This window comes from Orbilia oligospora (assembly GCF_000225545.1).
Source record: "Orbilia oligospora ATCC 24927 unplaced genomic scaffold scaffold00081, whole genome shotgun sequence".
NCBI classification, from domain to species: domain Eukaryota; kingdom Fungi; phylum Ascomycota; class Orbiliomycetes; order Orbiliales; family Orbiliaceae; genus Orbilia; species Orbilia oligospora.
The window spans coordinates 941,262-965,003 of NW_011645638.1; the positions used below are offsets into that span (position 1 = coordinate 941,262).

At 44.5% G+C, this 23,742-nt stretch overlaps 9 protein-coding genes across 9 annotated transcripts; 3 read left to right on the forward strand and 6 right to left on the reverse strand.

The window, feature by feature from the left end:
• Positions 1-144: 144 nt before the first annotated feature.
• Positions 145-1,345, reverse strand: AOL_s00081g274 (uncharacterized protein; the record flags this gene model as incomplete). The annotated part of the gene is made up of 4 exons (XM_011125091.1): positions 145-210; positions 278-792; positions 886-1,094; positions 1,179-1,345. The coding sequence occupies 4 exons, from the start codon at positions 1,343-1,345 to the stop codon at positions 145-147; spliced, it is 957 nt and encodes a 318-aa protein (XP_011123393.1).
• A 956-nt stretch (positions 1,346-2,301) lies between these two features.
• AOL_s00081g275 (uncharacterized protein) lies at positions 2,302-3,882 on the reverse strand (the record flags this gene model as incomplete). Its single annotated transcript, XM_011125092.1, has 1 exon — positions 2,302-3,882. One exon carries the CDS (start codon positions 3,880-3,882, stop codon positions 2,302-2,304), a length of 1,581 nt encoding a protein of 526 aa, XP_011123394.1.
• A 1,745-nt stretch (positions 3,883-5,627) lies between these two features.
• AOL_s00081g276 (uncharacterized protein) lies at positions 5,628-7,310 on the forward strand (the record flags this gene model as incomplete). The annotated part of the gene is made up of 6 exons (XM_011125093.1): positions 5,628-5,702; positions 5,780-5,838; positions 5,906-6,227; positions 6,292-6,503; positions 6,578-6,815; positions 6,882-7,310. 6 exons carry the CDS (start codon positions 5,628-5,630, stop codon positions 7,308-7,310), a joined length of 1,335 nt encoding a protein of 444 aa, XP_011123395.1.
• A 275-nt stretch (positions 7,311-7,585) lies between these two features.
• Positions 7,586-8,240, forward strand: AOL_s00081g277 (uncharacterized protein; the record flags this gene model as incomplete). Its single annotated transcript, XM_011125094.1, has 3 exons — positions 7,586-7,856; positions 8,024-8,128; positions 8,203-8,240. 3 exons carry the CDS (start codon positions 7,586-7,588, stop codon positions 8,238-8,240), a joined length of 414 nt encoding a protein of 137 aa, XP_011123396.1.
• A 301-nt stretch (positions 8,241-8,541) lies between these two features.
• AOL_s00081g278 (uncharacterized protein) lies at positions 8,542-12,016 on the reverse strand (the record flags this gene model as incomplete). Its single annotated transcript, XM_011125095.1, has 7 exons — positions 8,542-8,902; positions 8,958-10,856; positions 10,916-11,560; positions 11,632-11,667; positions 11,733-11,769; positions 11,842-11,869; positions 11,933-12,016. The coding sequence occupies 7 exons, from the start codon at positions 12,014-12,016 to the stop codon at positions 8,542-8,544; spliced, it is 3,090 nt and encodes a 1,029-aa protein (XP_011123397.1).
• A 1,047-nt stretch (positions 12,017-13,063) lies between these two features.
• On the reverse strand, positions 13,064-16,038 carry AOL_s00081g279 (uncharacterized protein; the record flags this gene model as incomplete). Its single annotated transcript, XM_011125096.1, has 5 exons — positions 13,064-13,609; positions 13,669-14,153; positions 14,206-14,451; positions 14,505-15,347; positions 15,417-16,038. The coding sequence occupies 5 exons, from the start codon at positions 16,036-16,038 to the stop codon at positions 13,064-13,066; spliced, it is 2,742 nt and encodes a 913-aa protein (XP_011123398.1).
• Positions 16,039-17,635: 1,597 nt separating this feature from the next.
• On the forward strand, positions 17,636-18,322 carry AOL_s00081g280 (uncharacterized protein; the record flags this gene model as incomplete). The annotated part of the gene is made up of 2 exons (XM_011125097.1): positions 17,636-17,672; positions 17,874-18,322. The coding sequence occupies 2 exons, from the start codon at positions 17,636-17,638 to the stop codon at positions 18,320-18,322; spliced, it is 486 nt and encodes a 161-aa protein (XP_011123399.1).
• Positions 18,323-18,691: 369 nt separating this feature from the next.
• Positions 18,692-20,538, reverse strand: AOL_s00081g281 (uncharacterized protein; the record flags this gene model as incomplete). Its single annotated transcript, XM_011125098.1, has 3 exons — positions 18,692-18,993; positions 19,064-20,207; positions 20,287-20,538. The coding sequence occupies 3 exons, from the start codon at positions 20,536-20,538 to the stop codon at positions 18,692-18,694; spliced, it is 1,698 nt and encodes a 565-aa protein (XP_011123400.1).
• A 752-nt stretch (positions 20,539-21,290) lies between these two features.
• Positions 21,291-22,402, reverse strand: AOL_s00081g282 (uncharacterized protein; the record flags this gene model as incomplete). Its single annotated transcript, XM_011125099.1, has 2 exons — positions 21,291-21,510; positions 21,585-22,402. The coding sequence occupies 2 exons, from the start codon at positions 22,400-22,402 to the stop codon at positions 21,291-21,293; spliced, it is 1,038 nt and encodes a 345-aa protein (XP_011123401.1).
• Positions 22,403-23,742: the final 1,340 nt, after the last annotated feature.

Here is a 23,742-nt window from a genome sequence, read left to right on the forward strand (position 1 = left end):
GAAAGTGGCATGCTTGCTGGCGGAAGAGAGCGTGTACTCTTTCGGACCTCGGGTGACTGAGACAATAACTTGCTACCTCATCCAAATTTTGTCTATAAAAGATAGTTATTTCATTCCAAAAGACAGTTTCTCGCTGATCCACCTTCACTCTTTGTTGATTGGGATCAAGTCGATCAAGATCCCGGTATATCGAGAGGGGTAGCGGATCCACTATATCACCCCTTAAGATCTCACATTCCTCTAGACTGAAGTTCCGGGCACACCAACGCGTCCGAACACGTGAGTAGCACTCTTCTGCGCTCAAAGTATCTCCAGATTTTGCTTTCTCTTCGTCCATCTCTTGTAAGAATAATGACGCCATTCGTTTTTCGTACTTGATCCGATTCTCTAACTCGGTTGCGAAATAAGCAGAGTAATCTTTCGGCCGCTGCTCTATTGGCAGTGGTCCAGCATCTGCGGATACCGCTGCCTTAATTCCCTGGACAGAGTTCAGGACATCCTCGCAGAGAGCTTGTAGGTCCTCACAAGTTGATTTTGTAGACCGTTCGCCTAATAGTTCGGCAATTCCAATAGTTTGGTATGATTTGTCGCATTTCTTTGACTTCATTTGGTTCAGACCCTGACACTCCGGAATTTCAGATGGGGCGGAAGATACCGTATTGTCGATATCTTCGCCCTCAATATTGTCAATACGATTATAATCTTCTACGGTTGGATCGACCGGGTCACCAGTCATAGCCATTGGCGTGAAATAAACCAGCCCGGGAGTCTGGCCCTCACTGTTTTGGCTGTCTGGAGTCCAAATCAGTCTTTGCCCGATATACGCATGGCGAACAGAGACCTATAGCATATCCACATGCTCATTGCGGCTACTTATTAACTTACCCACAATATCACTACCGTCCCCGTAAATCACCGTTTCGACTTGCTTCTCTGTAACAACTCTTCCATCGATTTTAAACCGAAAGCTCGTGCTCATCTTCCCTTCCCTCCTCCGCTGCCGATAAACAGTCCAGATGTAAGCACGCTGTCGACGGTTGAGATTCCGTCTACCGACCCCCCATTGTTCTATTTGTCGTTTCAACTGACGTAATCTATTAACTATTGATTAGATACACTTGTAGCTAAGCTATTGGAATTGCCTAAGGGCGTTTGGAAAGAAAGAAGTATAAGCTTACTTAATATTAACACCTCTTTCAAGTCTCAGTGCTTCGATGATACCCTTTTGAGAAGTTTTCTCTGCAAGTTTTTGTAGAATGAATTCTTTGTGACTATCCCATTGAGATGCTGGGGTGTATTTTCTCTTTTCTTTTGTGAATTGTTTGAATTTTAACTCTTTCGACATTGTAGGTGCGGTCTAGAGTTTTTAATAGATATCTATAGGGATCAGTACTCCTAAGTGTCTTATGTTTTATGATAGAAACAGCTAGTCGTTGAACCGGTTATAATTATTGTAGCAATATTTTGGTGCCGCTGGGACCTTCAAAGCAACTTTTCATAGAGCGCGGTGGTTTTTTAGCTTTTAAAGACAACTGCGAAATTGAATGGGGAAACCGACCTGGTTATATACACTTTTGCACCTATACCTCAAAAGTGACAGCCTTCTAGTCAAACAAGGCCTCTACCCAAGTACAAAGACACACTTAACGCGCCAGAAACATATTACTTTGCGTTGGGGGTTCAAAAAAAATACTGACAACCTTCAGCTTCAGGCTTCTGTCAGGGCGGCCGAATATTACCTGCAAGATTCATGCAAGTTTGTATCTTCTGACACACACTCGGGCAGATATCGCAGCGTTAGAAAAGGCCAAACACCAGATACGGTTAGTCCCAAGAATTGAGATGCAGTTCTATCGAGCCAATAGTAAGACAGGATAGAAAAGTACAAACACCAAATGTGGTTTAGTTCTTTGCAAAAGTGCAAGCATGGGTACTGATATTGTGTGACACTGCTCTTAGGATATAATTGTATGCTGCAACGACTACGTATTACACAGATGATTCAAATTTACATACAGTTTCGGGAATTTCGGCGGATTGTAGAACAAAAAAATTGGAAAATTGGATTACTTTCAGGAAATAGCACATTGCTCTAAGCTATACATATCGCCCTTAGAGAAATACCGAAATAATACGTACTTGAGTCTTTCACACATGATATTGTGAATTAAAATGATACAATCCCTATATATATAGCGCCTGGGCTCTAGACTATCTATAATCATGTATTATATCTCTATGTGGATAGATCACGACTGTATATATATACACTTTAAACGTCAACCTTCCAAAAGACCGCACTTAATGCCGTAAATCAACCAACGCCTCCTTCGCAATCTTCTCTTCCTGCTCTTCCGTCAACTGCGAATGCGACGAATCGAGTGTTATCCTTGGACCGGTAAACCACTTCCTCGCATCAATATAATAATACAACAAAGCACCTCCCCAAACCGCAAAGTTTACCACAATAGCATAATTCATATTTTGTGGCGTAACATTCGGCCCATCGATCGGCATCCATGCTGTCAAAATGCTGAAAATCAAAAATAGACATGCGACGACAGCTATAGGTATACTGAGCCCTCCGGTGTAAAAAGGTCCTGGGATGAATTTATCCCTACCCCAGACGATTCTTGCGAATATTGGCATGAACCAGGCGAGATGGTTCCCGACTACTCCGATGGAGAAAAGAGCTGATGCTGCTGCTGGGGCGATAAGAGAAAAGAGACCTAGGATTCCGGAACACCCTGCGCATCCCCATATTGTCCTGACAGGTACGTAACCGAATTCCTTTGAGATCTTGTTGAAAAATGATGCAAACGGTAGAGCTCCATCTCGCGAAAAGGCCCACGATTGTCGACTTGCTGCTACCAAAACGCTAGCTCCCATCAGCCATTGATTGATAAATAATAATATCATCATGGCTATTGCCCCGTTCTTTCCCAGGGCGTCGTAATATATTTGTGCCACCGGTTGGCCCAAGGGCGAGTTTAGCAGACTCTCAAGATCTGTCGTCATACTCGAAGCAAAAACAATCATGATAACCGTTCCTAGTATCCAGCTTAATCCACAAGATCCCATGATGCCCCATGGAACCGCCATTGTTGCATTTTGGGCTTCTTCGGAAAGGTGAATACACGCCTCAAACCCTCCCACGCTCCAAATCGGACACATCCATGCCAGGAAGAAGGTCCATATGGCAGGCCAGCCACTCAAGTTCTCCGAATGCGTAAAGATCCATTCCGCACTATTCGTATTTCTCTTTCCAACAGGAAGCACAATGAGTGTTACGGCAATCAACAGCACATTGGCAACCATAAACATCACCTGTAACTTCGCCATAATTTTCGATGCAAAAGTAACAACAGTCGCGTGAGAAAGAACGCAAACGATGAAAACCAAATAAACCGTTCCGCTCGTTGGTGCAAAATCCTTGCCGTCGCCTACAGCCAAGTGTACCACCGACAGAAACATTAACGCAAATCCATAATCTGTCGAACAGAGACCGCTGATAACTCCCAATGTATTCGAATATCCGACCAGAAACGCAAGTGGGTTTTTCCATCCAGGTGCGCTGAAATAATGTGTCCACCAGTAAAGTCCTCCTGCTGTCGGCATTGCTGAACCTAGATCTGCCATTGCAACACTGACAAGAAACGTAAACCCGCTGGCGATGAACCAACCCCATACCATACCCACAGGACCGGCGGGGATGGCGAACACCAAGGATGAGGCTATCGAAGGGAGTAGACCTAGGATTGAAAAAGCGACACTAAGGATTTCGAGTTTCGAGAAATTGCGTTTGAGTTCTTGTTGGTATCCGAGCTTTGCGAGAGCAAAAGCATCGTCTGGCTTTGCCAGAATCTCGGGGCTGCGTATCATCTTGATGTCGTATTTGGAGAATTAATTAAGCCTTTCTTCCTTAGGTTACTCTTGGGTTTCTGTTTTCTTATATTGAATGCACCATGGTTGGAATTTACATCGACAGCACTGGGTCGAAGGTAAGAAGATAAGACTTTAGAGGCGCAAAATTGACAATGTAATGCACCATGATTTAGTGGGATTAAGTCCTATTTAAAGGTGGAGAAGATATTTCGCTGGCTTGTTCGATGTATTTTAGAATACTACACCGTTAAGAATTCCTTGGACAGATATCGCAAAGTATACCAATGGGAAAGAGCAGGAAATCGGCAAGTGTGGCTAAGAACGGGATCGGACTAACAGTTCGGGTATTCTTGCCGAAGTGAATAGACACTAACGCCAGCAACTCAGAGAACAGCCGATGTGATATCAGCACTCGTGGAGAATATGGTCGAAACAGCTGTTGAATATCTGGGTCCTCCAGGTTAGGATTTCATATTTTTTCTGAATTTTAATGCCTATTTGTTGGGAAAATAAAATAAATATATCTCGTTCATATACAATACTAAATGAAACCGCACTGTGTTGTAAATGTTGTAAAATATATATGAGGAACCGAAATAACATGGCCTTGAAATATAGTAGCCACAGAATTACAGGTCGGCTTAATCTAAATAATATTGGCCGATACTAATAGAATTCTTACAAGATACTTCGGATCTTATGAAATTCTGTTATTGTTAATTTGCTTTTAGATAGCGACAGTTCGTAATTGTCAAGTATACTACTTAACACTCACATTATAAGTCCGAAAGCATCAAAATCAAGTAAATTTGCTTAGTTTCGCTTAAGAATCGATCGGGCCCACAGAGTGGTCACACAACTTCAACAACGTTTCACTACTTTGCTCTGCACCAGCCAGCATGGTATTTCAATTGATCACTACAAACTTCAACCTCGCCAAAACCATAAAACCGGCCGATTGGCTTTATCCTCCGCTAGAACGGTAGTGTTCTAGATTACCTGGATATACCCGCTAATCTTTAGGATCTCGTATCATCAATTCCGAAATTCGAAATCGCAACGCAACTTTCAGCATGGACATAAACTCAGAACATTACCAATTTCTTAACATTTGCAGGTAGCTAGCTACCGCGAAATGTTCCCCGTGATGTCATTTATATCAAAAAAACATAACTTAGGGTACATCTCGGTCCGGCGGTACACCATTCCGGGAAATATACAAGATCGAGATTTAAAACGACCGGGGTACCGTTTTAAAAACGTGATAGGATCCAGGCACAAAATCCGATTAGGCTATACCCGGAGCCTTCTCTCAGATTAAAATATCTGGGCACCTGACTACCAAAAAGCTTATAACGGCCTCAGCTGCATGCATGTACGTTGGTCTCTCTCAGTATTTCAGATACATCTAGACGGTGTGTCGACAATGTTTGAAATTGACAAGGGTAGTTACTCTCGGCTTATTTGGAGCGTGGTTCCGGCAGTGAGTCTCCTAGTAGGAACATATTTCGAATATTTCCAAAACCCTTGGGTTATGGGAGTTACCACCGGATCGAACAGGTATAAATACCTGGATCGAAATACCAAGAGAATGACAAGACTGATCAAGCTTTCGAGAGTTCTTGGTGAAGCTTGGTGCAATTTACATTATACACACCAACGCATTTGCGATATCGACCTGTGGTTCAGAAGTTCTTAGGTATAAAGATTTATAGCGAGATATAAGAGAGCTTTTGTACAAGATGTACGTCAAAGTAACCCTAGCGGGTGCAGTGTTATTGAGAGTTGCGGCCGCACAGCAGTCGGTTTGGGGGCAGGTAGGCATTTTCAATCTGAATTGCTTTCGTGTCTATAAGCATGTTGAACGACGACTAAAACAATAATGAGAGTCTAGTGCGGAGGTATTGGCTACACAGGTCCCACGAGCTGCGCTTCTGGTTCCTATTGCAGCGTGTAAGAACATAGTTCCATTATTATGGATCCCATATGGGCTTAGCTGACTTTGTAAATATCTACCTAGTTTGAACCCCTACTACTCTCAATGTCTACCTGGGGCAGCTTCGACGACGACTACGACTACAACTACTCCTATTACGACAACCCGCTCGACTACGCTTGTAACGACCATTAGAACGACTGTGTCGGAGAGTACTACAAGAATAACCACCACCCGTACGACAACCACTAGTACTACTGCCAGTACTACCGCCCGTACAACAACCGCAAGTACTACTACCGCAACGGCGATCAGTTGCACCTCAAACACCCCACCTGCAAACGCTGGAAGTGTGCAGTACGCCGGTATTAACATCGCAGGCTTCGATTTCGGATGTACCACCGATGTATGACTTCTCTATTCGTTTTTAATAATCTTCATTGATTCTAACCATGGGAAACGAATTGTAGGGCAATTGCAATGGAAGAGTTAGCGCTCCACCTACTCAACAATTTCAGCACTTTAAGAGCGACGGGTTTAATACCTTCCGTATTCCTATCGGTTGGCAAAGTCTTACACCACAGCTCGGTGGCTCACTTTCTGGGTTGATCAGCCAATATGATTCTACGCTTCAACAGTGTTTGCAGACTGGTGCTTATTGCATTATCGATGTCCACAACTAGTAAGCATTATAATTATTCATATCCTTCTTCGTAAATTTGATTCAAGTCATTTGCTTACAAAATCGGGGTTTAGTGCTCGCTGGAACGGTGCCATTGTCGGACAAGGTGGCCCCACTGACGACCAATTCGTCAGTCTATGGACCCAACTCGCCCAGAAATATGCAAACCAGCAAAAAGTCTGGTTTGGAATCATGAACGAACCACATGAAGTGAATATTCAAACCTGGGCTGCAACTGTTCAGAAGGTAGTCACCGCCATTCGCAATGCGGGTGCAAAGACTCAGCCTATTCTTCTTCCTGGAAACAATTACGTACGTGATATACCACCGCTATCACATAAATCCACAGAGAACTAACAAATATATGCAAATATACAGGCCTCAGCCGGCGCCTTCATCTCATCAGGCTCCGCGGACGCTCTCATCCAAGTCAAAAATCCAGACGGCAGCACAACCGGCCTCATTTTCGACATCCACAAGTATCTCGACTCCGACAACTCCGGAACACACGTCGAGTGCGTCACTGACAATATCGACTCCGCCTTCCGTCCACTATCCTACTGGCTGAGGTGCAAAGGTCGTCAAGCGATCCTTTCAGAGACCGGAGGTGGAAATGTACAAAGCTGCGTGACATATATGAACCAACAATTAGCATTCTTGAACCAGAATAGTGATGTTTATTTAGGTTATATTGGATGGGGTGCAGGAAGCTTTGGACCAACTTATGAGTTGACTGAGACGCCAAATTCGGATGGGACTGATACGTTACTTGTGAAGCAAGCGTTGATTCCGCAGTTTCATCCATAAGTTCAGTAAACTAAACAGAACAGAACCATTTGTAAATAGATATATAGAGTGGAAGTGTATGTACATAAATTCTAAATGGATGGAAAATCTACCAACTGTAAGCCTGTAAAAATTACAACGTCCAACATTGCGTTGTCACACCCAGAACACCCAAACGTATAACCTCCGACCCCCAACATCACGACTTCACAACCGTCTATAGACGCCTCTTTAAACCCCAAACCCCTTCAAAATATCATTCAAAACTACCATTACCCCCCTTCATACCCACCAATATGGCACCACCAACTCCATTCCCCCTCCCCGGAACAACAACAACAACAACCACAACATCAAATAACGGTGCTACCACTCAAAACCATCCTACGACAGCAGTCCAAACAGTCCTCTCATCTCTCGAGAACCTCATTGAAGCCGATAGTTCTGCAATACTGGGGGATCTTGATCTCTTACATAAGATCAATGAAGCAGCTCGAGAGCGGTATAAAGCTATGACCGAGGCTGCAGTGGGACTGGAGACTGATAGCGAGTATTTACGCGGGCGATGTAAGTATAAGAAAAAAAAACACTTTGAGGACCTCAAATCTCCCAGATTTGAGACTTTATGCAGCAGCTATAATTCTTATGTGATATGTATTTTTGTTTATTTTTTGTGAAGGGCTTCAGAGTATCCGGCTAACTCGACTCGATCATAATTTTTCCGAGACAAACAGATGCGGAACTGAAAAAGTATACAAAGCAAGTCGATGATATCGACGAAAGAGTGGGCGACCTTGAAAAACTTGTTAAGGAGTTAGATGAGTGGTGCTCGGAACTTGGTAAGCGTCTTATTCTATCTGAGTATCGGATTTTATTATAGCTAGCTAACGAATTAAAAATTTGTTAAATTTAGAGGTTAAAATAAAAAGACTTGGGAATCAGAAAAGATGAGGGCTAATATTATGATTATCGATATGTATTTGGTGCCTAGCTCTGGTAGCCGGGCTGCTAGTTGTAGTTTAGCACAGCGTTTTTGAAGATATAATGCATAATACCAGAATTTTCGTATTCGATTAGGCGCTACTCGAAATAATAGTATAGTCCTTGTTTGGATGTCTAAATAAAGTATTGTTACAGGGGGAAAGAACTTTTAGTTGGTTTATGAGGAAAAAATGAATAATTAAAATGTTGAGGTAAAATTCCGCCAAAAGAGAGCACCAATTAGGAATTCGTAGACTACTCCTCAGACCCTTTATTTCTTTGCCCGTCCCCTACTCTTTGCTGGCGCCTTGCCCTTACCCTTTCCTTTACCGACGTCCTCATCCTCATCCTCCTCGTCGTCGTCATCTACTACTTTTTTGGCCTTGCCTTTGCCTTTTGCAGGAGCTTTACCCTTTGCTTTTGGTTTTGCCTGCTTTACATATTTGTCCTTACTCAAATCAGCGTCTTCTTCTTCGACTGCATCTTCAGCGTCCTCAACCATCTCAAGTTCATCTTCGTCTTCCTCGATCGCTTCTTCAAGATCTGGCTGCTCTTTCTTGGCTGCCTTGCCCTTTGGCGCAATCACATTGCTTGCCTTCATAAACGGCATTGGATGAGAGGCCGCGTTATAACTATAACAGTATGTTAGACACTATACTAATCGCAAAAGGGACAAATTAAACTTACGCTCTCGTGAACGCTGACTTCGCAGCCGTCGGAACCTTTAAAGTATCCTCACTTAATGGCCCAACTCCAAGCTCGATCATGGCGTCATAATCCTCCTTTGTCAGGAAGTAATCATCCATAAGCTCGATCATTCCGTCTACAGCATCCTTTCCTTCACGCTCCAACTGCCGACAGAGCATTTGCCAAAACATCGGCACATAGAATTGTCGGACTTCATGTCGATCCGCAGAGCACCTCAATCTCATGTGACTTTGGATTTCTTTCACATATCTGTTAAGCTTCTGCTGCTTAGAATTTTGTCCAAACCATGCCGAGAACTGCATATGTCCGCCTCCGTAACTTCCAGACATAAAGCTCGATGGCGCAACTGTTGAAAATACGGCGTGAACAGGCATCATACTCCAATGTTGTTGCGGCCCGTGGATCATCGCATCGACCAAATCTCCGTCCGATATCGATTCAGCAGCTTTGTCCGCTAGTTCTAGTAACTTCAAACGTCTTTCGGGACCTTGGTAATTACTTGCCCGCTGCGGGTTCGGTTTGAGGTAATTGTCCTGAATCATCAAGTATGAAAATTCGTGATCATTGAAGTACAACTCAATCTTATCGTTCAAAGTCTTCTTGCTAGTTGGGGCAAACATATGACCTTGAAGGAGTTGCTGCGCGATATCCCACGGCTTCAAAACAACATGTTTCTGCCAAGCCGATGCCATGTTTTTACTCTCATCGAAGCTCATTTCCTTGCCACTGACGCCAAATGTCGAAAGCATGTTTATGATTTGACGAATATCGGAATGCGAGCCTTCTGTTAACGAGTCAATAGCTTGAGGGCTGAGCTTGAGGCCCTCACGATAACAGATAGTCATCATCCGGGTTCGAATTTCGGTAGCCGTTGGGCGTCGGAATTGAAGATCGTAGGTGACGTGGTCGAAAGGCTTCATCTTCGGTAGTCGACGGTCGTTGCAGATGCAAATGACAGGTATCTGTGTTTTCCGGCAAATCGCGGCCATCTGCCCGACACCGCCTCGGTCACCTCCAGACATACCATCCACCTCATCCATAATTAATACAATCTTCTGTTTTGCTGCATCAACCTTCTTATCTCCAGCGTTAAAATAGCCCATCAAACTCCTGTTGTCCAGAACTCCCTTCAACGACGTATCCAACAACTTCTTGCTTCGAGTATCACTGGCGTTTGACTCGAGAACGTCATATCCTTCTAGTTTTGCAACTAGATGTGCTGCTGTTGTCTTGCCCACACCTGGCGGCCCGTGAATCATTACAGCTCTATAAAGGCCACTCCCATCTGGACCTGGCATTTTGAAATTCTTTTTTAGATTTCTCGGCCAGTTCTGTAGCCACTTTTGTAGCTTATCAACCTGCCCCTTGTTGCCACAAATCTCCTTCATGGTCGCTGGTGAATACTTCACAGTCCACAGCTGTGAATTTGGATCCTTGGCTTCCTTGCCCGGTGCAACAGAGGTATTTGGCTTCATCTCCTTGGCGATTTCTTGAATCTTCTTCTCCTCGTCCTTGGCCTTCTTCGCAGCAGCTTGCGCGGCCGTGCTGTCACCACCGTGTGCGGGGAGTTTGGAGATGAGCGCAAATAGTCCATCTTCGTCAATGGTTTTCAGCTTTAATTCCCGAATTGTCTCAAGCTTCTTCGGTCCAGCTTCGCTTCCTACTACAACATAGCTGGTTTTCCGAGACGGGCCACCAGTGACCTTTCCTCCATAGCGTTTAACCAGTTCAACTGCATCGTCTCGACTGATGGATTGTTGGTTACCCGTGAACACGAAAGTCAGACCGGCAAGGCAGTTCTCGGCTCCTGTAGGTATATCTTTTGTCCCAGATGGTGGTGGCGCGGGCGCCTTCTGTTTGTATGCGTGGTAATTGAATCTACTTTGGTTGTTAGTGGGCTATCCACAATCCTTTTTAGAGAGAGAGTTTTAACTCACTTCTTTGTATCATCTCGCGGGGGCGGGGTAGGCGGTCGAACGGTAGGGACAGAACTCAAGATCTCTTTGATCGACTCTGACTCCTCGATCTCCTCGACCTCTTTTCTCTTCACCGGTGTCTTCCTCTTGGCCGCAGCCGTCGCCTTCTTCTTTGGCTTCGGTTGTTCATCCTCTTCGTCGTCGTCAGTTTCGGGCGTTATCGATTTCCTCTTTCTTCCTTTAGGTGCGGCGGCAGCAGTAGTCGGTTTCTTTGGGGTGACCTTCACAACACTGGCCCTCGCCGGCCTCCCTCTGCCCTTTGGCTTGACTACTTCCTCTTCATCATCCACGAAGTCATCCATATCCTCATCTTCATCACCCTCGTCGTCTTTATAATCATCCATATCCATGTCATCATTCTTTTTTTTTCTCTTCACAGGCTCATCCTCAACAGCCTTCCCGTACTCGCTTTTGAAGATATCGTCACCGTAGTCTTCGTCGTCGTCATCAAGATACTTAGCATCGTCGTCATTCAGATTAAGTTTCTTCATGGTAATATTCTTTTTGACGGGTGGAGCAGCACGGACGGGACCGGTACGGGTGATTTTGTTTTTCCCGGAGGAGGCAAAATAGGCGGATGCATCGTCGATAGGTTCTTCCTTTTTACTATTTGATTTGATAATATGTTAATACCATCATAAACTTCGTTATCGTTTGTTCGAGTGTGGGATGTGTACGTTTTCGGCGCCGGCTTGGAAATTGGCTTCTTCGCCCTATAGATAGTCGACCTTGTTAGAAAAAGCTGCTGATATAGACTTATAGACAGTGGGTGGCTCACGGAGCTGGCTTTACTTCCTCTTCCTCATCAGATTCGACTAATAATATCCCGAGGAATGATGTCAGTCCTATGGTCCAAGCTTCGAGGGGCAACTAAAGGTCAAACTAACCAACTTTCCGACCTCTTTTAACGGGTTTCTACACCACATAGTTAGCATAAGAAAGCAGCTTTTCTACTAAACCGCGCGAAATATAACATACAGCAGGAGGTGGTGGTGCCGGCTTTTTAGGAGCTGGGGCGGCTCCACCCTTTGGAGCGAAGAAGGACCGGATATCTGCCGGCATAGCTTGGAATTCGTTGAACCGATAGCTTGAAGGTCTGTGAAGTTTATGAAACGACTTTGCCGAGTGAGGAAGACTTGAATTGCAAGAGGATAAGGGGACCGCAGATATCTCGAGCAGAAGCGTGCTTAGTAATAACCTGGAATTTTGGGAAGCATGGCGCGTCACAAATGAAGGTCGGAATTGGAGCTCAGGTCGCGTCGCCAAATCCCTGTCAACGTCTGACCACGAGACTGCCGAAAGCGGAATGCAACGTCTACAACACTTGTTTATCCAAAAACGGACTGCTTCTGCAGATTCCCATCCCTTTAGTTAAGTAGGTACCTAGGTATAAAGTGGACAGCTTATCATGTTAATAAAAATAAATATCTAGACTTGTCTCGCCATAGTTCATGCGAAGTTCATGCGAAGTTCAAGATAAGACTATCACACATGCCCCAGAATCTATGTAACCTATTGCATCTTAACCCCCAGTACAGCACAAATATGAAAATATGAAAATCCCGTCGTCGATAACGTCCCAAGAAATCAGTCTCACCCCGCGCACACCACAGGGGAAACATCGAGAACACAGTATCAATATCATGTATACGTTCATATTATTATTATTAGCCTTCATACCTACTAACTTAAGTCAGTAAGTATACAATTAGTATCGGCCCAAACCTTTTTCGGCCCTAACGCCATAAACCCAAGAATCCTCCACATTATACCATTTGGATTACATGTTAATTATAAAGAAAGGCTAGTGTGGTTTCCTCCCGATCCAAAAGATTATTTTTGCAACCCCTCCTAACCTTCATAGAAGCATAACCATTAAAAAAATATGTACCAGAAGAAAAAAGAGTGAACAGAAGAAGAAAAGAGGAGGAAGAAGAAGAAAAGAAGAAGGTATTTTAGCTGTACAAAACCCAATCCCTATCTCAAAAGCCTTCTATATACTAACTTCCCAAAGAAAACAAGAAGAAAAGAATAAACATCTACCAATTTCCCAACAGCATAATACTAAATATCCACACCAACTTCAAACAAAAATAGTAAAATACACCTTTACACCACAAACCCCCCATGTACCCCACCACCACCGCCTCCCGGACCCCCAACATCGTTAGCATAAACCTTCACTGGAATACTACAATCAAACCCATCACACCATACATCCCTCACAGCTGCAAACAACTGTCCCCTGTCATCTTTCTGTGTCCTCTCCATCAAAACACCCTCTCTATACCCATAATACGGGAAATACCCATCCTGTTGCCCGGGGGTCGCCGGTATAACTTCTCCCATTTCGTTGACGTGGGCCGCGGGTGATTGTGCCCCGGCGGTACTATGTTGTCTACTATGTGTTGAATTACTAAAACTGTGTGCGGCGATAAATTCCACCCTTAAACTCCACTTCAATGAGACACCGGAGGTTGAGAATTCTGGTGTGCCTGATTGGGGGATTGTCGGGGAAAACGTTATGCGTTTGGAGAAAAGACATGTTTCGGTGTGTTGGGCGTGGACTTTGCGGGTTACTCGATAGAGCGAAGAGCTGGATCTTAAAGCCAGGGTTTGGGTAACTGTTTCGTGAGTTTCGAGAGTGGCATTGACCTAATTTCGAAGAATGTTAGGGTGATGATAGTAGGAATTGGGATAAGCTGAATACATACGTGGTAACAAGGAATTTGGGCATTCGAGAAGTCGATCACTGCAATTATTGCCTCCCCAAGTTTATATGCCGGCCGTGCAAGCGACAAGTTTGCGACTTGCTTCCCGTTCCTCGTGATTCCAAAAATCTGTGATGCCCCCTGTTGTCCTTGCAGTTTTGTAACCGCGAAGTCTATCGCCTCCTTTGCTGTAGGTTGTTCGGGGATTGCGAATGAATTTCGACGGGATATTGTGATTGAAGGAGACAGTATGCCGGTATGACCGCCGGGCGAATAAGCACCGTTCGTTTGAGTCTCGGTATGTAACAACTTTTCGGCATATTGAAGAAACTCATCAAGCGAAGATTCAGGCTTGTTAGATTTCTTGGGTTTTAGAGGTGCCGTTAAAGCCGTATTCGGTTTGTTCTCATCGATAGCCTTGACTTTCGCCTCGTCCTTGAGTAAGATAATCGGGCTGAGAAGATCATACATGTGGAGACCACCGCCGGCTGTAATACATTAGATACAAGCCTTTTCAATACCGTTAAAGGGTGGACTTACCAGTAACGTGTGGAAAGACCCGGAAGGGCACTTCAATCACTTTTGGGTGCTGGACACCCTTCCCAGGTCTCTGTGTCCCGATCACAATGTTGTAGACCACCTTAATAGCCTTACCCTTGTGCGTCGGCGGCAGCTGCTTGGGTAATGTGAAAGTATAGGTATAAGACTTGCTTTCGCCAGGCGCTAGCTTTAGGTCGACAAATAGAATCGACTGTGGTGTGGAAAGAATCGGGATTGATCTCGAGCCTACCAAATCATTAGCACTCGAATTTCAAGCCTTAGTAGGAAAATGAACATACTTGCGATGTTCTTCATCTCAGCGATCGAGCTGACATTTCCTCCTGTAATCAAACTCCCCAGCCCACTTGTAATTCCACTAGTGATGCCGCTTGTGATCCCATTTTGAAACCCATTTGAAAGATTTCCCCAGCCGAGACCTCCAAACAGCCCACTTTGGTTCTTCTTACTCTCAATTCCCACCACTCCACCACCCATTTGCCCTCCTACTATCCCTTTCCGCTTAACCTCTTCAAATGACCCTGTCTGCACCAGCGACCCATCCAGCATGAAACTGCCCTGTACTTGCGCATACCCCATCATCAGCACCTCTGGCGCTCGGGCCGTACTATTCCCAGAGAGCAAGCTAGATCTCCGACTATGGCCGCCCTGGCGCATTAATAATCGCTGATTGAGCTGCGTATCGAAATCCGACAATAAGGTATCCGTGGTGCTATTCGGTAACGAGTAGAAATCAATACTGGAGCGAGGTGTGTTATCGTCGCTCATGATTTGGGAGTTAATAACCTTGCTAGGTGGAACATGCTCGAATTCTGAAGTGGAATTGTTGGACTCTTCGGCTGGACTGACGAGTTCTATGTTGGCTACGGCGGGGAGCAGGAGATCGGATGCGTACGGCGAGTCCGCTTTCGTAGCACCTGGCTTTGATGGGTCCTTCGCAGGTAGTGGAGGTGTCTTCGCGTTATTTGAGCTAGGAGGGAACTTGAAAGACCGGTTTAATGATCCATTTGCCATATGTCTGGGGCTCGGGTTTCGGCGGGGAGATGTAACGGAAAAGGATGTAAGAGATTCTTCGATATGGTGGGTTGGTGTCTGAGTTCTATCATGTCTCCTAGGCAGAGTAGCTTCGCTCTATCAGTATTCACAGATCCACCAGGTCGACAAACAGCAATCAAAGCCTCCAAAGAACCTACCCGACTGCGGCGCAGCTCCAAAAGCGCCAACCATCGGACTCCTTTTCGGATTGTAACTTAAACTGGTACTCCTCGAATGTGGCGTCGACCTTCTGCCGGGAGTCCTAGCCTGCACATCACCACCAGTATCGGACCCAATCGACATAATCGATATCGACCGTTTATGCTTATGCCCAGCACTACCCAGCACTGCCTCCATGGTACCACTACCCTGTGTCGTCGCCGTCATCGGACGAACCGTACTAGCTGCCGGCGACCCTAACGGAGTACCCTGAGCGATCCGCCGTGCACTCGCCGGAGTCGAAAGCGACAAGCTCGGTCGGTGCTTCCTCGCATTGGCGGTGGAGATGCTCCCAGGCCTTTGTTTCCGCGAAGACGAACCAGAGGACTTTTCAGCAGCAGCAAGAGACAAGGGTGGCTGTTTACTACGTCGTTCATTGTAAGGATTTTTGGCATCAGGGTGCTCTGCTATGCTACCGTTTATGGAACGGGAAGAGGTGGTACGGTGCGAACCCGGGGCGGGAGCGATGTTTCGGAAGGTGATGGTGCATTCGATGTCCTCGCCGGCAAAGACGGCGGCTTTGTCGCCGAACGAGACGAAGACTCGGATATTCGAGGCCATTGGTGGCGGGGGGATATGTAACCGTAATCGATATGGATTCACGGATTGGAGGCGTTTAAACGAGGGGATAGTGTCGAAGAACGGACGGAATATAGCGAGAACACGGTTCGGACAGGAAGCAGGCGTCCGGAAGGAGGTTATGAGAAGTCCGAGAGCGAGAAGGGGTCCATTGTGGTGCAGATGTTATGATCTGGTGAATATCTGCGGGCTGAAACGGGCGGGCTGGTTTTGGTGTTTCGTTTGGGGTGTGTTGGGGACGCCAGGAACTGGACTGGTCGAGCTGCCGTTCGAGACGAGATTCCGCTTCCATTCTGGTCCGCCTCATGGCATGGCTACGCATATTACCCGATGACGATGACATGCCTGACAGATGGTCCGTACTAACAGGTATTATATAATCCATGAGATTATAAATATCAAGATGGGGTATTTTTGATATTACGGAAATTGCATAGCTAAGTACTCTAGTAAGTAAATAATAAAAAGTGCCTCCGGATCCATACGCAAAGAATTCTAACCATGACTTACAGCCTGTCAAATGCAAGAAATCAATACATTTTATATAACCAGAGAAATTAAACCAATACAGACAGTTAAATTTACTCTTTTTAGGTACAATGGGATTGTATAATCGAGTTCTATTTTTACCCCTATCGGAGGCAGATAAGTATATCTCCAGCTATAGAACCCGGCCAGCCACAGCGCGTGACGGCGGCAAGCTCGACCAACGAGAGTCAAAAATCCAACAGTTCCCCGCGTTGACCACGATTGGTATACCTATACACATATCTCCTTGCAGAACACGGCTGCTGGATTTGATAGCATACTTTTGCATTGTGCTGTGGGGCTGAACAGACGGCGTTCTAACTTGCATACAGGAACAATTCAAGGCTCTAATACAAAGACAAAGCTTGTTTTTTTTTTTCTATAAGAGCCTTGGTTTCCTTGTACTTTGTTTCGTACTGTTTCGAAATCCATTTCTCTCTTTTTCGTCGTATTATTTCGCATTCTTTCAGTTCATATAGCCGGACTTCTATTAGAGCCCCGTTTTATCTAATTTCATTTCCCATATACGAGCTAGCTTTGAGGCTTTGTATATTCTGGAATCAGTATTTTATTCTATTTATTTTATTTATTTTTATTTTATATACTTCTAATATAACTCTTATATCTGTTATCTTACTCGATATCGACAGCTATGATATCGATATCCTACTTCTCCCTCGTCGTCCTCCTCCTAACCCCCCCAATCCTCTCCCAAATAACCGACGCCCCCCAAACAATCGACCTCTCACCCCCCTATCTATCCCTCCGCTCCTACGCCCAACTCTGTTTCTAGCAGCCCTACCCAGGCAACTTCCGCTCCGATGCCATAGCATCCTACCTCTCCTGCACACAACCAAGTATCTACTCCGGCGCCTTCGAATCCTGCTGGTGTCGCCAAGATTACCAACCGGATGTGATAAACTACATCAGCAGCTGCGTTAGTTCAAAATGTCAGGATTCACCGGGAGATTATAGAATCGATGTTAGTAAAGCTACGGGTGTTTATCAGGGGTATTGTGCTAGTGTTATTTCTCGAGGAGGAGGTGGTGGGATGGTTACGCCGGTTAGTACCGGGGCGAGGGAGACAGGTGGGTTTTTTAGTGTTAGTACTGTTGAGAGGACTGTTACCGTTACTGTTGTAGCGCAGACGGGTGTTTCGTCTGGTGGGAGGAATCAAGTGGTTATGATAGCAATTGTGACGGTTGCAGTCGTGATCACGGTTTTGATGGTGTTCGGATTGTAATTGATACGGAACAAGAATGTTAACGTCTTTCTATCATACTCGGTAGGTGCTGTATCCGTCTTTACGGAAGTTTGGAGTACGATCGATGGGGCTAAGTCTTCATTAGTCGAGTCTGTGCCAGTAAATACCAGTCCGCCTTCCACGATTATACCGGCCACAACGACTGCAGGTTCAACAGGCATGAAACCTATAAATACAAATTCATCGGCAGCATCTACGAGTACACAAGGTGGGGGTTTATCTATGGGAGAAATAGCAGGGATAGCAGTCGGTGCTGTAGTAGGGTCGATTTTGATCCTTCTAGTAGTAATCTGTGTGAAGAGTAAAAGAGTACGAAAACATCTAGGATTGAAGCAACCGGCACAGGAAATGTCACAGGGACATATGTCTGTAGGAATATATACAGCGGATGGACTACCGGTGAAAAATGGGGTGGTGTACGGAGATGGCAGGGCAGAAACGGAATATTCACCTGGTACAAGAGAGGGGGTATAGTTTGAAATACAAAGTATCAAAATCTAGAAGCTCGATACTTCGTTTTAATTGTGAATAGAATGCTCAATGTAAATCATATATAGATACGCACGCATAGTATATAATCTAAAAAATAATCATCGATTTAGGCATTTTCGAAGTTTCTTTGCCAAGATATATATATTTTCGATAAAGTGTCAGAGTCGAGGTGTCTACGAAGATTCATATCTCCTCTTCAATAAGATAACTGAAACTTATGATCCTCAAGTTAGGTATTGACTAACAAAATCCCAGGGTTACCCTGCTTTAATTAAAATTATATCTATCTTAAAAAATACCATACACCAAAAATAACGTTGACACTGCATGCTCCTAAACACCCCTATATAATCAAGCAGCAACAGCTGGAGCCACTGCATTAATCCGATTCCACTTCCCAAAAAGCGATACAATCAACCCAACTCCAGCCGCTCCAATAGGAATAGCCAAAGATACACTAATTCCCGCCATATAAGCCGCCACAATATCCCCAACATATTGTGCAGGAAACGCATGCCGAATCTCAGTAGCACCCGTGGCGACTACCATGATAGGATCGATATCGGGTGTTTGTGGAAGACTTGCCAGGAGTTTATTAACAAATGCAGATTGACCGGCAGCCACGAAGAAAGTACCGCCGACGCATTGGAATACTATTTTGTGTATATAACGTTAGCTCGGTTGATCAATGAAATGTTATGCATATAGATTTTAAAAACTTACGCAAAACCATAGCAGTCACAGATGATACATTCGTCGGATCAGAGTACGCTTGACCAACAATAATCGGCAACTGAAAAGCAATACCCCATCCAACTCCACCGAGTACCTGATACCCGATCCACTTCCCAGCCGAAGTATCAACATCAAGGGTATACAGCAACCCAGACGCAATAATCGCAATAACCGCCCCAACAACTTTGATAGGATTCGTAATCCCGGTCTTAGTAACGAATATACCCGACAAAATCATGGATATAGTAACCGAAATAATCAACGGTAAATTCCGTACACCTGACATAGTCGGACTGGCATCGTGAACACTCTGGAAGTATATTGGTAGGTAGTAGATGACCAGGTAATATGACCCCACGAATGAGAATGTAAAAAGACAGCTGACGAGGATTGCTCGCTGTTTGATCAATCTCGGGACTATCATCGCCCGTTCATCTTGATAAAACTCCCAAATACCAAAAACCACGAATATCAAGACAAACCCGACGAGTAATCCGATGACTGTACTGCTGTTCCATGCTTTGGTTTGTCCTCCGTATTGTAAAGCCAGCATGTAAGCGGTAATCGCACCCATGATCATAAACGCCCCAACGAAGTCCATTTGTAAAATCTTCTCTTTCAGTGTAGCCGGAACTGGCTTTGCACCGCTAGGTGCATGGAAGAAGAATAGGACTATCAAGGCAGATAGTCCACCGATGGGTAGATTGATATAAAAACACCACCTCCACGAGACATGATCGGTAAAAGCCCCACCGAGTAATGGACCAAGAACCGACGCAAATCCAAAGGACATACCCACAAATCCAGTATACATAGCCCTCTTCGCAGGTTCGGCGATAAATGCAATAATAGTATATGCCCCGGTACCAATACCCGCAGCACCGATTCCGGTAACAGCACGTCCTACAATGAGTGTTGTGGAGTTTTGTGCAACAGCACAGATGAGGCTTCCGATTTCGAAGACGATGATACAGGCAAGAAAGACGGTTTTTAGAGGGAAATATTTGTAGGCTTTGCCCCATGAGGACTGGAAGCCACCGTTTGTCATGAAGAAGGCTGCGCCGTACCAAGATACCTTGTCGAGGCCGTGGAATTCGTCGGTGATTCTGGGGATGGCGGTTGCGACGATTGTCTTGAGGGAATGTCAGCTACCAGGACATATAATATTGAAGAGAAAAGGATTGTCTGAATAATGAAGTACGTATACATACCATATCCAAAGATGCAAGAAAAATCGCAAGAATGAGAGCTAGAACGATAATGAATCGCTTCATCCCCTGAGGATACTCCTCACCACCATGATCAATTGACAATTCAGCTGACTTTCGCTCCAAATTGATATCACTGCGGACATCGTCATCAGTTGCATTTTTATTTGCATTTGGGTCCTTTTCGTCCATTAGAAAGTTTAATTCCGGTCTCGAATCCGCAACGTCGGATTGTAAAGAATTGGTTACGGTCATAGTTTTGCTCCATATGAAAAGATATAAAGAAAAAAAGAAAAATCTAAATTTTCAAACTCGGCAAAAGAGAGGAAGAATAGAAGAACACTGTGAATAACGAGACAAAAGCGAAGAATCGTGCATGGGAATCGTGCATAATATATCCATATCTATTGAATCTAAGAATTTTTAGAATTATAATATATGGCCGGGGCGCCGTTGTGTTGGTGTTAACGGTTTTGAAGCCGCGAGACCAAGCCAGGTCAGATGGACATGGATCTGATTCCACAAAGAGTTAGTGCCAAGCATATGAATCATACAAATTCATGATATCAACACAACGATAAATATCGGAATTGAAATTGAAAGAAGCATTGGCAGGAGTATGGGCGTTTTTCTTGGACTTTAACTGATTAAGTACTTAGGCGGCAGGTGGATCGGATTGTTAAAAATCCATTCTATCATTATTGTGAATAGAAAATGAATTGCATCCCATGTTAGATCGAAACTAGAAAGGAGCCGAAATCCAACATGTCCAACACAAATACTGGTCTGAATTTGTCCGCAATTAACCCTTAAAAATGACCTTTCTCACTAGAAAAAGGCTTTGTTCAAGTGATAATTGCTTTCGATACAGGTATAACGAGTACTAATTAAGTACTTTGGTATACGCGTTCACAGGACTCCCAAATATGACCCGCCCACCCTGCAATCTGAGCAGGTCTGCAGTGAAAATACGGTAGCGACCACAATTCGGCCGACTTTCTGTCCTTTTAGTGAAACGTCCTCTTCACTCCAGCTTCTTTGGCTAAATAGTCCATGTCGGCTTGTTTGAGGTTATCATTGCCCGCCAAAAACCGGAGAAACTTGTCAGAGTGTGGAGACCCTGGCCACGGCCCATTCTCACAAAAATCCTGTTTCCCCAATGGTGGGAACGTTGCTCCCTCGCCTTCCACCTGTTGGATCGGTATACACCCTCCAAAGGGACCATTCCTAAGGTGTCCGACATTATGATGTTAGTTATGTATATTATATAATTATTCTTATCTCAATGGATTTCGACTTACGGGGCGTCATTGTAGCATTTCAACATGCAAATCTTTTCCAATACGTCGGTTTTTTTCTCCCCAATCGTTGTTCCTTTGCAGTTCAAATCCTTTGGTAGAATCGCGCCGACGTACCAATCTTGGTTCTTACATAGATTGGCGCCATACCGTCCGGCGCAGTCTTTACCAACGATATCCAATGGCTTAAAATTCTCCCCCGTACCTGTTTCATCAAGTTGACACATATATGGCCCGCCCCCATCTGTGTTCTGTTGTGACATTGTCACGTTAACCCAGCCGCCTGCCGTGACTTTAGCAACAAGATTTCGATCAACCATCCACTCGAGCCATGAAGTAGTGTTAAGCCGTGCGGTGTTATAGCTCGGAAAATTGGAGTCAGTTCCTCTCAATTGCGGAGAATCCGTGATATAGTACTTCGCCGAACCGACATAATAAGTCCGACCGCAACCAGAAAGATTTCTCTTCCGACATGCCGAACAATTTGGATCATATCCAATAAAGCATTTCTTGCAATCCGTTACGCCTTTACAGTGTTTACATTCTTGATCGTAAATAGGACATTTCTTGCAGTACCATTTATCACCCGCATTTTTGGCTTGACCTGACCCATTCGGTGCCATTGTCGGGTCGCTGAATACGGTTACGTCTCGTTGGTTGTTAAATCGAGCACCATTTTGACGATTTGTGTTTTCGAGAAGACCGATGCCGTATGTTTTGGCGGTTGGGTCGACGTTTCCGAAGGCATTTGTGACGAGGACGTGGGATAGAGCTACTGGGATTTGAAAGGCCGCGAGGGCGCAGGCTATTTGGAAATGCATATTGGTATATAAGTATATATATGCTTTGAACCTCTAAAGTGATATAAAAGGAGTGGCTAGAGGTGGAAATGAGTGGCTAAAGCAAGGATGACTAATGAGGGACTATTGCTTCTAGTAGGTAGCCTGAGTATACAACCAAACGTCTAAATTGAGAGAACAGGCATGGAATTTAGCACCTTTATATACTTAAGTAATAAAGATGCTAACTTTCGAACAATAGAGATCAGCATACGTCTTGAATCCTACATATTGTATTTCGATAGCAAATTAATCGCATTTACTTCAGTATAAATCCAGAATAATTCCAGAAACATCACCGGGGTCGCCTTTCACTGCGGGGCCGATATCCGGCTTGTAACCCCCCGCTAACGCGAAGACTGTCCATTCTCGGCGGGGTTAGGCGAACCTTAACCTGGGAGGAAGCCGAAACAATAGCTTTTCAGTCACCAGTTGCGAGGGAAATGACAGCACGAGGAAATCGATATCGTCAAAGCATTCAGCATCATTGTAGACAGTTTAAAATGTCAAATGTGGTAATTCTTTTTTGCGGATCCGGATCGCGGAGTGGTTGACACGGCTAATGACAGGGCTAGCTCCGACGCTGCAGGCACTTGGCGCCCTCGGATTTTGAATCCTTAGCTTAATTAGTCTGGCTTTGGAGATCTTAAGATAGCTATTTACTGCAATATTCTGAGATTTTAATGTATAGTATCTACTAGGTATAATATATGTGAGTATTCGATATGGACTTCGCTTGCCCTTGTGTCTACTGCGTCGACGAACCCCGAGGTTAGTAGGAGATTAAGTACGATGTATACTTTGTGTATTTTGACACCTTGAAAGTGATTCCATCAATAACTTAACTGTATTTTGCACAATTGACTAACCAATACTATTGCAAATTATTGGAATATATTTTGTATCTGCCGAGATATACGAAGGATACGTTAAGAACAAGTTGTTGTGTGGTTGATTTGGAATCGACCAACACCGCCTTCTACTCACCCAACAGCAGATTGATATCTTAGAAGATCGTATCGTGATTATCATTTAGTATATTTAAGTTTAATTGTAATTAAATTAGTGAGCTAGCTTCATGATCATATGACAGTATCACATCGATGTTCGATTTTCTCGCCCTTGATATATATATACGCCGGTCTTGAGCGAGTGCTCATGCCAGTCGAAGCCTAATACTTAAACCGGCCCCTCAATTCCATCCCCTCTGGAATGCAACTTCAAATATTTAACGTCAGGATCCAGGAAAAAATGTATTCGAGACGTTATCAACAAGCTGAAATGCGACTAATTTCCTCCCCACCGGTACCAGTATCGTTAAT